The 13155-nt window shown below is 41.7% G+C and overlaps 1 protein-coding gene and 2 long non-coding RNA genes across 4 annotated transcripts; all 3 read left to right on the forward strand.

Moving 5' to 3' along the window:
- Window positions 1-3966: 3966 nt before the first annotated feature.
- On the forward strand, window positions 3967-5428 carry LOC121572915 (E3 SUMO-protein ligase ZBED1-like). Of its 2 annotated transcripts, XM_041884948.2 has the most exons (4): window positions 3967-4229; window positions 4552-4655; window positions 4810-4888; window positions 4981-5428. In XM_041884948.2, the coding sequence occupies exons 1-4, from the start codon at window positions 4007-4009 to the stop codon at window positions 5328-5330; spliced, it is 756 nt and encodes a 251-aa protein (XP_041740882.2). In that variant the 5' UTR covers window positions 3967-4006; the 3' UTR covers window positions 5331-5428. The 2 variants fall into 2 exon arrangements, with proteins under 2 accessions (XP_041740882.2, XP_041740883.2); XM_041884949.2 differs by lacking the exon at window positions 4810-4888 and having other exon boundaries at window positions 4981-5200.
- A 6098-nt stretch (window positions 5429-11526) lies between these two features.
- Window positions 11527-11998, forward strand: LOC121585549. Its single transcript, XR_006003865.2, has 3 exons — window positions 11527-11570; window positions 11691-11789; window positions 11957-11998. It is a non-coding gene; the product is annotated as an uncharacterized LOC121585549 (long non-coding RNA).
- On the forward strand, window positions 11995-12671 carry LOC121572912. Its single transcript, XR_006001932.1, has 4 exons — window positions 11995-12034; window positions 12152-12232; window positions 12346-12432; window positions 12632-12671. It is a non-coding gene; the product is annotated as an uncharacterized LOC121572912 (long non-coding RNA).
- Window positions 12672-13155: the final 484 nt, after the last annotated feature.

The following is a 13155-nucleotide window of genomic DNA, read 5'->3' on the forward strand; positions in this document are numbered from 1 at the left end:
TCAGGACCTCAGACTGGGGCGAAGGTTTACCTTCCAACAGGACAACGACCCTAAGCATAAAGCTAAGACAACGCAGGAGTGGCTTCGGGACAAGTCTCTGAATGTCCTTGAGTGGCCCAGCCAGAGCCCGGACTTGAACCTGATCGAACATCTCTGGAGAGACCTGAAAATAGCTGTGCAGCAATGCTCCCCATCCAACCTGACAGAGGTTGAGAGGATCTGCAGAGAAGAATGGGAGAAACTCCCGAAATACAGGTGTGCCAAGCTTGTAGCGTCATACCCAAGTACTCGAACGGAAATGGAATGGATGTGAATGTAAATGATCCAGTTTTCTTCATTAGAATGAGAATTTGAATTGTATCAGTATGGAACATATCTAGGCTATTTTCTATTTCTTGAATATTCAACTGCTTTTTTTGTCACTGTCTGATTTCTGATTAGGTCAGATAAGACCATGATATTTGTACAGTGTGTTTAGTTTCATCCATAACATTTGTTCGAGTTTGAATGTACAGTAGCCTATTAGGACTACATTTCAAATGAAACTTGAGTAAAGCAACAAAAACAATTTCACCTGCCTTCTTATCCTATATGCTACATTACTGATTCAGAGGTTTGCATATCCACTTCAGGGTGGTGGTAAGCAGACCACCCCCCACCCTCTGGACCTGTCCGTCCGAGGAAGGATCCCTATTATATCTGGGATCTCCAATGTCTACTACAAAACCCGGCTCTGTGAGACGGTAAGCAGCGCTAAGCGCTATTGTTAGCAGCACAAAGCACAAGGGTAAGCAGCACTATATCTATTGTTTCAAGAACTTTGAAAATTGTAAAAGGTTCAAGCTATCATTTCCTGTGCATCTGCATGTTTTACAACCAATGCTTACACTCATGAAATAGCCTACTATTATTGATGAGATAGATCCAATTCAATTTGACTGGAAGGGAGGTCAGAAAAACGTATCACTCATCATGTCAGTTGGTCCAGCCGAAGAGTGACTTTGACCTGACTGACCCTAACGGCTACCTGTTGAGCTCTGGGTACAACAGTCTCCATGACCCCAACCTCAGCAAGTACCTTCACCACAAAGACATCCGCCAACGCCTCCTTATCCTGGGCTTCATCACCAAGGATGAGAAAGTTAGTGAGCTTTCAGTCTTTTAGCCCTCCTGATTCCTTTTATGAACTATATCATAATGTTTGGTGTGTTTGTAAGAGTTTTAGTGCACTTGGATAGTACTGACACCACAACATAACGGCCCTCAGGAAAAATAAAGATGCATCCACGTCTCTACCATGTATGTATTCTAGTTCTATGGTCTCCACTCCCTATTTCCCATTCTTCAGATTATCTGTTCAGTCAAAGAGTTGAACCGCTATAGAGATCACCAGGCGGATATGAAGTTGGACTGGGGTCGCAGATTCAGGACCGAACAGGTGAGTCTGGGTGAGTTCAGATACCAGGGCCTTGCGAGAGAGAGAGACCTAGAGAGACAGAGAGAGGAAGGGGGGAGGGAGAGAGAGCGAGGGACTGAGAGAAAGAGACACATGCTAGCCATGATCTCGCCATCACGGTTGACAACTCCGTTGTGTCCTCCTCCCAGAGTGCGAAGAGCCTTGGCGTGAACCTGGACAACACCCTGTCGTTCTCCGCTAACATCAAGGCGGTGACCCGATCCTGCAGGTTCATGCTCTACAACATTCGGAGAGTACGACCCTGCCTTACACAGGAAGCGGCACAGGTCCTAATCCAGGCACTTGTCATCTCCCGTCTGGATTACTGCAACTCGCTGTTGGCTGGGCTCCCTGCCTGTGCCATTAAACCCCTACAACTCATCCAGAATGCCGCAGCCCGTCTGGTGTTCAACCTTCCCAAGTTCTCTCACGTCACCCCCCTCCTCCGCACACTCCACTGGCTTCCAGTTGAAGCTCGCATCCGTTACAAGACCATGGTGCTTGCCTATGGAGCAGTGAGGGGAACGGCACCGCCGTACCTTCAGGCTCTGATCAGTCCCTACACCCAGGCGAGGGCATTGCGTTCATCCACCTCTGGCCTGCTGGCTCCCCTTCCTCTGCGGAAGCATAGTTCCCGCTCAGCCCAGTCAAAGCTGTTCGCTGCTCTGGCACCCCAATGGTGGAACAAGCTCCCTCACGACGCCAGGACAGCGGAGTCACTCACCACCTTCCGGAGACATTTGAAACCCCACCTCTTTAAGGAACACCTGGGATAGGATAAAGTAATCCTTCTACCCCCCCCCCAAAAAAAAAAAAAAAAAAGTATAATTGTAAAGTGGTTATCCCACTGGCTATAGGGTGAATGCACCAATTTGTAGTCGCTCTGGATAAGAGCGTCTGCTAAATGACGTAAATGTGCCCTTGAGCAAGGCACTTAACCTTAATTGCTCCTGTAAGTCGCTCTGGATAAGAGCGTCTGCTAAATGACTAAAATGTAAATGTAATGTAAAATGTCATCGACTACATTTTCTTTGACATGATCCTTCCCTTCCCGGTTTTAGAAAGAATTGGTGTGTAAGTTTTATATATATATATATATATATATATATATATATATATTATCGATTTATATTCCTATGATCCAACTACATCGATCTGTGCTCGGCGAGTTGGCCTTTTGGACAACATATATCGATCTAACATCGTTTTAAAATGTAATAAATCGATTGTATCGATACTAGGAAATAACCCATTGGATTTAAGCACGTCAGACTTTATATGGATGTTTTTTCTTAGCACTTTTAATGATAAAGGCTTTAAACATTACTCGATTCAGTCTGCCTATCCGTGACGTCATCGCGCCAACAGCAGCGCAAAGGCGCAAAGACAACCAGACATAGCATGGCGGACTACAGAGGAGAAGCCGACGAGCGAGAAATTATCAAGCCACCATTGCGGTCCAGTGTGTGGAAACACTTTGGCTTTTGCAAAGACGGAGATGTTCTAAATAAGTCGCTCGCTGTTTGTAGGATATGTAAAGGTCAAGTAAAGTACAACGGCAACACGACAAATCTCTCCAACCACCTACTAAGGCGCCATGGGATTTCACACAACACCGACCGTCCAGGCACCTCTTGCAGCGTTCCGCTGCTACAGCAGCGAAAGGTAAAGTCAACTCTGCAGAAGCCTCAGGTCTCGCCTGCATGTTTAGTCAGAGACTAGGCCAAAACTCCGCTCGGGCGAAAAACATCACGGCAACAATTGCCAAGTTTATCTGCAAAGACATGCGACCCTACAGTGTGGTTGAAAATCCGGGATTCCGTGAAATGATTCAAACATTGGAGCCAAGGTACACAATACCAAGCCGACCACACTTCTCAGAAAAGGTTATTCCTGCATTGTACGAAAGTACTAAGAATGATGTGAAGCTGTCGCTTTCTCAAGCTGAACGAGTAGCGATAACGACAGATGGCTGGACGTCATGCTCAAATCAAGGGTATGTGACAATTACCTCTCATCACATTGATCCGGAGTGGAAAATGAAGACCTTTGTTCTGCTAACCAGAGTTTTCAATGAAGCCCATACTGGTAAAAATATTGGCGCGTTACTGCGTGAAGCCTGCATGGAGTGGAAAATCTACGACAAGAATCCTGCCATCGTCACAGATAACGCCAGGAATATGATTGTGGCCGGTGCAGAAGCCCAGTTCAGTCCACACATTACCTGCTTCGCACATACACTCAACCTTGCCTCGCAGAAGGGTTTGGGGGTGGACCGTGCTTCCAGGTTGTTGGGGAAAGTGCGAAAAATTGTTGGATATTTTCACCGCAGCCCGATTGCATGTCACGCCCTACAGGAAAAACAAACTCTGATGGATTTACCAAAACATAAACTGATCCAAGACATAATCACCAGATGGAACAGTTCATTCGAAATGCTTGAACGTTTTTTGGAACAACAGCCAGCTATAATGGCAACTCTGATGTCCAAGGATCTACGAAAGGGGGGTCACAGATGTAGGCACGCTGAGTGAGAGTGATATTGCCAACATGGATGACATTGTTCAGTTGATGGGTCCTGTCAAAATGGCAACCACTGTGATGTGTGAAGAAGACCAGCCAACTCTCTCTGTAATTGCTCCTCTTCAAGCAAAACTGCTGAAACACCTACAGCCATGCGAAGACGACTCAACCCTGGTTGCAGAGATTAAGAGGGTGATGGCCAGTGACCTCTCCACACGCTACAGAGGCACCCAAGATGCTCTCAACATAGGTAATTAATTTGGAGTCTTAATTAAAATCAACTTGGTTAATATTTTAGGTTATTAGACTGTATTAATTTGTAAAATGCCACACCTTTGCGTTTTCAAGTTTGAATTTGAGTTGTTTTTTCATATGGAAAAGTAAGCAAGATATCTGCAATACAATTCTTAGTTCATGGTGGCTTTACATCATCACTGTGCCACATTTCTTTTAAACATACTAAAGTTTAATCTTCTGATTATTTTGTGTATGAGGAGGTGGTCATCACTTGCAATTTCAGGTCAACTTAATTTAATAATGCAATGAATGCAATATTCTTGTTCTTTAAACAGCATCAGCGTTGGACCCGCGATTTAAAGAACTGCCCTACCTGGAAAAAGAGGACAGAGAACAGGTCTACACAAAACTGGTTTTTGAGGCAGAAGTGTCCCACCAGGTAACTCTTCTCTCCTCTTTCCTCTGCTCTTTTCTCTTCTCCCCTTTCATTTGTCCTCTCTCAAATCTCATCTGTTCTTTATCTTCCTCTAAATTTATGTGTGCAGTATTACAGAGCAGAAATTTGAACAGTTCACACATTCTTACATCAATAGATGCAAGCAATGGGAAATCAGGAGGAAGACGAGGGAAGCTCAAGCACAAAGCTGTCAGGATTCAATGAAGAGACCACAGGTGTGTTTCATGTGATACCAATAAAAGATTGTTGTTGTTTTGTATTAATGAGAAACATGACTATATTTGGAAATATATTTCTTATATTGTAGCTCCAAATGAGTCACCTCCTTGTAAGAAGAAAGCCTTAGATGCGCTGTTTGGCGATTCCTTCACCCAAAGAGAAAGAAAATCCACAAGCGAGACAGCCAGAGCAGAGGTGTTAAAGTACCGAGCAAAAGATGTGTTGCCTTTGACTGAAAATGCCATGAAGTGGTGGAGATCTCAGGAGAAAGAGCTACCTGTACTTTCCACCCTTGCTAAATGGTACCTGTGCATTCCAGGCACCAGTGTGCCAGCAGAACGAGTTTTTAGTACTGCTGGCGACATAGTGAACGCACAGAGAAGTGTTCTGCAGCCAGATCATGTTGATCAGTTGATATTTTTGAAAAAAAATCTGTAGTCATTGAAGAGTAGCCTAGTAGGTTACACTTGATCTTTTGTTGAATATTGTTTGTTTATTAAAATGAGAGTAGTAGCAGGTTCATCCACTGCTCATTCAACCTGAAGAAATGTTGGTTGCACTTTATTTTTGATATTAATACTGTATTTGTATTGTAATGTTGAAAAACAAAAGCAGAAGTAGCAGGTAAACCTACTGTTAATTCAACCTGAAGAGATGTTGGTTGCACTTTATTTTTGATATTAATATTGTAATATTTTTATGTTGAAAAACAAAAGCAGAAGTAGCAGGTAAACCTACTGTTAATTCAACCTGAAGAGATGTTGGTTGCACTTTATTTTTGATATTAATATTGTAATATTTTTATGTTGAAAAACAAAAGCAGAAGTAGCAGGTAAACCTACTGTTGAAATGTTGGTTGCACTTACTGTACTTTTATTGAAAATGTATTGAATATTGAAAATGAGATCAGACAATTTTAACTTCCTGTTAATTCAACCTAAAGTGTTGTTTGCACTTTATTCAAATAAAATGTGAATGCATTTGCCATTCATTGTTGTTTACTTGTTTATTTATATTCATAATTAATTGATACCTGATTCCATTACAAGAAACAGGAATCTAGGAAACTTCACCTGCACTGTCCAGTATCCAGGTATTTATTTCAGTCACACTGGTTGAATTTTTTGGCTAAAAGGTTACTGAATCGATTTCAAGTCACTGAATCGTTTCGGATCGTATCGTTCTAAATGAACCAATATCGTCCTTGAATCGTATCGACAACCACGAATCGTGATACAAATCGAATCGTTGTTAAAACGAATCGTTACACCCCTAGTTTACACTGATACGTTCTCATACTTACAGCTATACATACTCACACTTTCATACTCACATTCACACACGAACCCCACCTTCAACAGGTCTGATCACATACAAGGCCCCTGGATAGGCAATCGAGTAGGCTACTTCCTTACATCAAACTAGATGTAGCTCCGGCGCTGATGTGCTCTGGCATTTGCAGGACAGAGCGTACTCACCAATTCTTTCCCTCTCACTGTTTATTCTCTTCCCCTGTCCCCCCTTGCGCCTTATCGCTCTATATTTGTATCTGTTTATGCAACCTATCTTCCTTGGCCATGCATGTATGTGATAGAGACAGAGATACTAATACTTTATGGGAATTAACCCTGTTCTTAGAATCAGCACTGTAGAACATAGCGTGTATAATAAGTATAGTGTTAATTGCAGTGTAGCCTAGGTTGCCTCTGGCTATGAATGTTTCTGTACTTGTATCAGTAAATTTTGGGCTAATAACATAGACCTAACAATTATTGTAAATGTGTGTTTACCTTGTGTTATAATAACCTATTTTCAATATAAATGATAGGACTGAGTGAAAAGCTGACTTCCTCCATTATAGGCTCCTGGTTGTAATTATTACATGTGTAAGCCCACAACAGCATTGCTGTTAGATAGCTTCATTTATTTAGTTAGCTATACGAAATTAATAATAGCCTAAAACTTATATTAGCTGTATGGCTAGCTTTATTCAAAATAGCAGAACATACCTGCCAGGCGACAAGTCAGCTCTCCCGCGCTGCCTCTCTTTACGCGAAAATCGTCATGCAGACTTGTGCCCTCATGGAGATTCCGTGCAGTGGATAATTAATACTGAGGTATTAATTTGTGATACTTCACTAGGCTAAAACAAGGTTTACTCGTTCATTCGTGTCGGTCAACCACTGAAAACATAAATGTGTCAAACTTTGTCTGTCTCTTCTTATCCATTTGGTGGAATTTCAACCATGCTCCGTCTTCTCTGCTTCCCACCCCTCCCCGTGCACTTCTCCAATCCTCCCTCTCAGTCTCACAACAAGAGGATAATGCTAGTGTCTCGTTTCCCCTAGCAACCAGTTGCTATACGAATATTCCTTAGTAATTCAAAGTGTTGATGATGATGATGAAGAGTCCAGATGTATGACCACGATAGTTAGATTAGGCTAGTTATTCAATCAAACACACGTATTTTACAATTATAGACCCCTAACCTAGGAAGAAATGTGTCTCTTATAAACGTCTGTGTGCAGTTACAGGTAGCATACTCCAAAAACTAGAGAAAATTCGACAAAAAATATATTAAATCCACCTTTTGCACAGTCCTCGGCATTTTAGCTGTGCACATCTCACATTTCCCAACACCGTTGCAGTAACTAGTCGTTTCTATGCGAAGCGGCTGCGGCCGCTTGTAGAAGTAGCCTTAATGACAGCACTTCCCACAGTGCGACCAAAAGAAAGATCTACACATATGAAAGCGGTATTTATCGCTCAATACAAAAAGTGGATTTAATATTTTTCTGAATATTCTCTGTTTTTTTGGAGTTCCACATGCAACTGCACACAGATGTTCATAAGAGACAAGTTTCTTCCGAATCGAGAACAAAGAAAGTATCGCCAAGGTTTGTAAAAAATATCCTGATTATGGTAAACAGCAGCCTATGCAAGATCTCAGATGAGCTTTAGCTCTGCCACTGAGGTTCGTGTTTACATGGCTATCTAGCAGTAATGTTAGAGGCTACTGGCTTTGATTCAGTTAGTCTACTGGGAGGAGAAGATTTGTCTTTCCCCAGGATACCCTTGCTTGTGGAGATAATGCTAGCAACCGAATGCTTTAATAAAGGATGAAGGTATAGTAGACCCAAGTAGCCTATTGTAAACTGTAACACATCTCACAATTAGAGTAACATGCAATTTTATCATTGGGGACATCACACTTTGTGCTATAGAGTATAGACTGTTGGGTTTAACAACATTTCCAAAACTCCATACCTGATCATAGGCTTTTGTTTTGAAATGTGTATGCCAGTAATGTTAATTTTATCACCAGCACTTTTGGAACCATAGCACCACTGTAGCTATATAATCCAACCACCTTGACTGATGACTGTCAATTCCTGCTGGAAGTTTCTAACTTTCACAGACTAACCAACCTTTTCTAACTTTCACAGACTGACCAAACTTTTTTCACAAACGTTTTTAGAGTAAGATTGTTGGTCATGAAGATGTCCCTTTCCTAAAATAGTGTAGCAAACAAGGGGCGGGGGAAGCGAACCCAGGTTACATGCGTGAAAGGCACACACCCTACGCATCGCTCCAACAGATTTAACCCACTTGGTCAGAATTGTAATGTGGCTCACTGTATTAGCGAGGATCACTACACCGTTTCGACCACTTTGACCACCAATATGCAGCCTACAGTTTTTTAGAGAGACAATAGATTTGTGGGAGTCCTTCGTAATTAAAACACTAACCAGCCGTAACATACGCATTCGATTTCTATTGTCTGCCATTTTCTTTTAGCCTCTGATTACTTTTATCTCCTAATGAAGATTTGTGTTGGTGTACTGGTTTTCCTCAACAGCCACCCTCTTTGGATGTATTATTGTTGCCGGCTGTACAGCCAGAGCTTGTGTGCTCTCCCAGGGTTTCAATTTTAGTCTATTTTAGGATTAGGGTTATGTCATGAAACGTGGGCTACTAGGCCTACATTATAAATATGACACAATCAGCATTTCACTTTGGATATGAATAATCCAAATTATCAATCAGTTATCAAAACGCTCAGATATAACCACCAGGGCAGGAGGGCGAAGAGATGAGAAGAGTAGGCTATCTCAGCTGATTTATGCAGGAGATTTAAAATAATAATGTAAAACATATCTGTAGGCTTTTTAGTAATTATTTGAATGATGTTTTAGTCCAATGCATGTTGGTTGAACGCTTTGACACCTTGAACGTGAAAGTGAGTGGTTCAGTGAGTGTCTCCGCCTAGAACATCACAGAGCTGATGAACGCAGCAACGTTCTTTTTCAGAACCATGGCGAGCGCATTGTGACGCTGTCCCTTCTACTCCTACTCAGAGCCATAGATACAGTATTTTCTAAATTGTTATACTCCTACTGTTCTCTAAACAATGGTTTCATAGTTTACAATTGTATAAACTCCCAAATCATGCTCAAAATTCAATTTAATTGATGTCACTGTTGAGTGTTTTTTAATCAGTTTGATAAACATGTTTATCCCATTGTAACATAGCCAACCATGACTTATGGAAGACTTTGACGTATTAATGGTCCCTATAAAACCCCGTAATTCTAAGAAAGAATTGTCAGATGGTTTTGAACTCAGTCAAAATCACTGCAGTATGTAGAGCGATAATGAGTAGGTCTATGTTCAGTCGTTTGTTGAAAGCGACCCCGCTGAGATTCCTCCGCGAGAGGTCGCTTCTGTGTGCAGCTGACCTGTTGTTTGCGACCGGTTCGGCAGTCTACTTTTATAAAAATAATAATAATATGCCATTTAGCAGACGCTTTTATCCAAAGCGACTTACAGTCATGCGTGCATACAGTTTTTGTGTGTATGGGTGGTCCCGGGGATCGAACCCACTACCTTGGCGTTACAAGCGCCGTGCTCTACCAGCTGAGCTACAGAGGATCACATATAGCAAATATTACGGTATCGGTGAGGATGCACTGGCCACCGTGGAGAGCGTGGACCGTGTTGTCACGGTTGAGGAGGGTAAGTTTACATATTTGACAATGTCTAAATAGTAATAGTCCCAAATGCCACCCAATACCCTATTTCTTATTTTGACCAGGACCCATAGTTCTATGGTTAAAAGGCGCTGGTCAAAAGTAGTGCACTAAATAGGGAATAGGGTGTCATTTAGGTAGCTATCATGGTGATGACATTTTTTACAGTGTAGCCCTAGATTAACAACAACAAACAAACTTGCTCCTTTGAAACCAAACCGTTGCTTTAGGTTTAATTGAACATGTTGGTACATTATGCAGACACATAAATACATTTGATGTCATACAATATAAAACACAAGTAAATATATGATCAGCCTAACTACATGGACAGATGTCTGGTGTCTTGTAGCTAGTATTTCTTAAACTTAGAGAAAACAATCCTTTATTGTTTTTCATAAAGATAATGAGCCCACCCTGGACCAGGAGGACCCAGTCCTTGTTCAGGTAAGAATGCTGCAGGCCTATCAATAGCTTGGGTGCCAGTCTTTCTGCTCTCTTGCCAATTCCATCGTGGCAGTATGATATTGGCATCACAATCCCATAAGGAGTGGACAGAGAGCTGAAACAGACTGGCACCCAGGCTATAACAATACTGCTTCATTAGCAGGATTGGTTCAATAACAATCTGTCATTCAAACTGTCATTTTACTGACTCATAAATTGATCCTGATTTTCTTCCTTAGTATGTGGTTGAGGAGGTTGGGCACCGGCCCTGTCTGGCTTTAATCCCTTGGTCTGGATCTCTGTGGGTTCCCAGCTCTGTAAGTCCATCCATTCTGATACTCTTTGGTCTTCTCTCTGGTCTTAAAACTGGTTTATGTACTTTAAACATAAACATGACGTTTTCTGAAGAACAATATGGAAATACATTTCTGTAAACATATTCCCTATTTTTTATAACTGCAGCCAACATATTACCTTACCCATGCTGGGAGGATGCTGGTGAGAGAGCTGGCAGTGTTAAACACGCAGGTAACCATGCAGATTATTGGACAAAGCTCATCTGATCTAATAGGCAGGATTACCTTCAGTATCCACTACGGTAGTGAAATACTTTGATGTTCGTTCCCTCATTTTCTCACAGATATTCACAGTGGAGCAGCCCATTATCATCAGTTTCACTCCTGCTAGGAGGATGGTATGGGAGAAACTGTCCTCTCAAAATGAACAGGTAACCATTCATAGGCAGGTACCTCAGATGTTTCCTTAACCTTTCAACACAGACCTGTGTAGTGTCTCAGAATCTATCATGCAGTAGCCTCCTCTTGTGATCATCCCTATAGCAGTCTGTCAGACCTATAGGCTACCTGTCTATCATTCAAACTGACTTTTAATTTGATCATGTCTTGTTCCTTAGTATGTGGATGAGGAGGTTGGGCAGCGGACCTGTCTGGCTTTAATCCCTTGGTCTGGTCCTCTGTGGGTTCCCAGCTCTGTAAGTCCATCCATTCTGATACTCTTTGGTCTTTAGACTGGTTTATGTAACTTAAACATAAACATGATGCTTTCTGTAGAACAATATGAAAATACATTTCTGTAAACATATTCCCTATTTTTGTAATAGTCTGTAACACTGCAGCCAACTTATTACCTTACCCATGCTGGACGGATGCTGGTGAGAGAGCTGGCAGTGTTAAACACACAGGTAACCATGCAGATTATTGGACAAAGCTCATTTTATCTAATTGGCAGGATTACCTTCAGTATCTACTATGGTAGTGGGATACTTTGATGCCCTTAAAACTGTTCCCTCATTTTCTTACAGATTTGCAAGATTGAGCAGCACATTTTCATCTCTCGTGCTGGCATGATGGTATTGGATGAACTGTCCTCTCAGCTTGAAGAGGTAGCCATTCATCTGCAGGTACTTCAGACATGTTCTTAACATTTATATCTCAGACCTGTGTATTTCAACTATTATCATTGCAGTGGCCTCCTCTTGCAATCTTCCCTATGCCAATATTTTACTCCTATACAGTACCAGTCTATCATTCAAACTGACTCTTAAATTGATCCTGTCTTGTTCCTTAGTACGTGGATGAGGAGGTTCGGCAGCAGCCCTGTCTGGCTTTAATCCCTTGGTCTGGACCTCTGTGGGTTTCAAACGCTGTAAATCCATCCATTCTGATACTCTCTGGTCTTTAGGGGGCTTAAACATAAACATAACTTTTTCTAAAAGAAACTTCTGGAAATACATTTCTGTAAACATATTCCCTTTTTTTATAGCCTGTCAAACTGCAGCCAATTTATTATCTTACCCACGCTGGGAGGATGCTGGTGAGAGAGATGGCAATGTTAAACACACAGGTAACCATTCAGATTATTAACCATTACTCATCTGATCTAATAGGGATAATTACCTTCAGTATCCACTAGTAGAATACTTTGATATCTTTAAAGCTGTTCCCTCATTTTCTCAGATTTTCACAATGGAGCAGCCCATTATCATCAGTTTCACTCCTGCTAGGAGGATGGTATGGGAGGAACTGTCCTCTCAAAATGAACAGGTAACCATTCATAGGCAGGTACCTCAGATGTTTCCTTAACCTTTGAACACAGACATGTGTATTTCAACTGCCAATTGTCTTAGAATCTATCATGCAGTGGCCTCCTCTTGCGATCCTCCCTATTCCAGTCTGTCAGTCCTATAGGCTACCTGTCTATCATTCAAACTGACTCTTAATTTAATCCTGTCTTGTTCCTTAGTATGTGGATGAGGAGGTTGGGCACCGGTCCTGTCTGGCTTTAATCCCTTGGTCTGGACCTCTGTGGGTTCCTATCTTTGTGAGTCTATCCATTCTGACACTCTCTGGTCTTTAGAGGATATTAAAGATTAACATCAAGTCACTAGTTTTCTATAAAACCACATAATGAAAAAACATATTCCCTTGTCTTCATAGCCTGTCTTCTCCAAGGCCAAACCAGTCTACTACCTCACTCGTGCTGGGAGAATGCTGGTAACAGAGCTTGCAGTGTTAAACACACAGGTAACCAAACACATTATTAACCAAAGCTCATCTGATCTTATAGGGAGAATTTACTTTACCCTGTTCCCTTTTTTTTCACAGACTTCCAAATTGGTTATTGAGGAGCCTACCATTCACCTCACTGAAGCTGGGAGGCTAGTGCTTGACGAACTGTCAGCACCTTCAGATAGCCATTCACAGGTAGTCAATCACATTATTAGACAGTCATAGCTGATTAGTAATAGTACACATTACCATGTCCTC

Source organism: Coregonus clupeaformis, chromosome 8 (assembly GCF_020615455.1).
Source record: "Coregonus clupeaformis isolate EN_2021a chromosome 8, ASM2061545v1, whole genome shotgun sequence".
In the NCBI taxonomy this organism is placed as follows: Eukaryota; Metazoa; Chordata; class Actinopteri; order Salmoniformes; family Salmonidae; genus Coregonus; species Coregonus clupeaformis.

Excerpts from the sequence above, each read along its gene's own strand:
- LOC121572915 (XM_041884948.2), top strand. The coding sequence starts at position 4,007 with ATGGATGACATTGTTCAGTTGATGGGTCCTGTCAAAATGGCAACCACT. Across the intron at positions 4,230-4,551 it reads CCAAGATGCTCTCAACATAG|CATCAGCGTTGGACCCGCGA; the intron begins GTAATTAATTTG and ends TTCTTTAAACAG. Across the intron at positions 4,656-4,809 it reads AGGCAGAAGTGTCCCACCAG|ATGCAAGCAATGGGAAATCA; the intron begins GTAACTCTTCTC and ends TTACATCAATAG.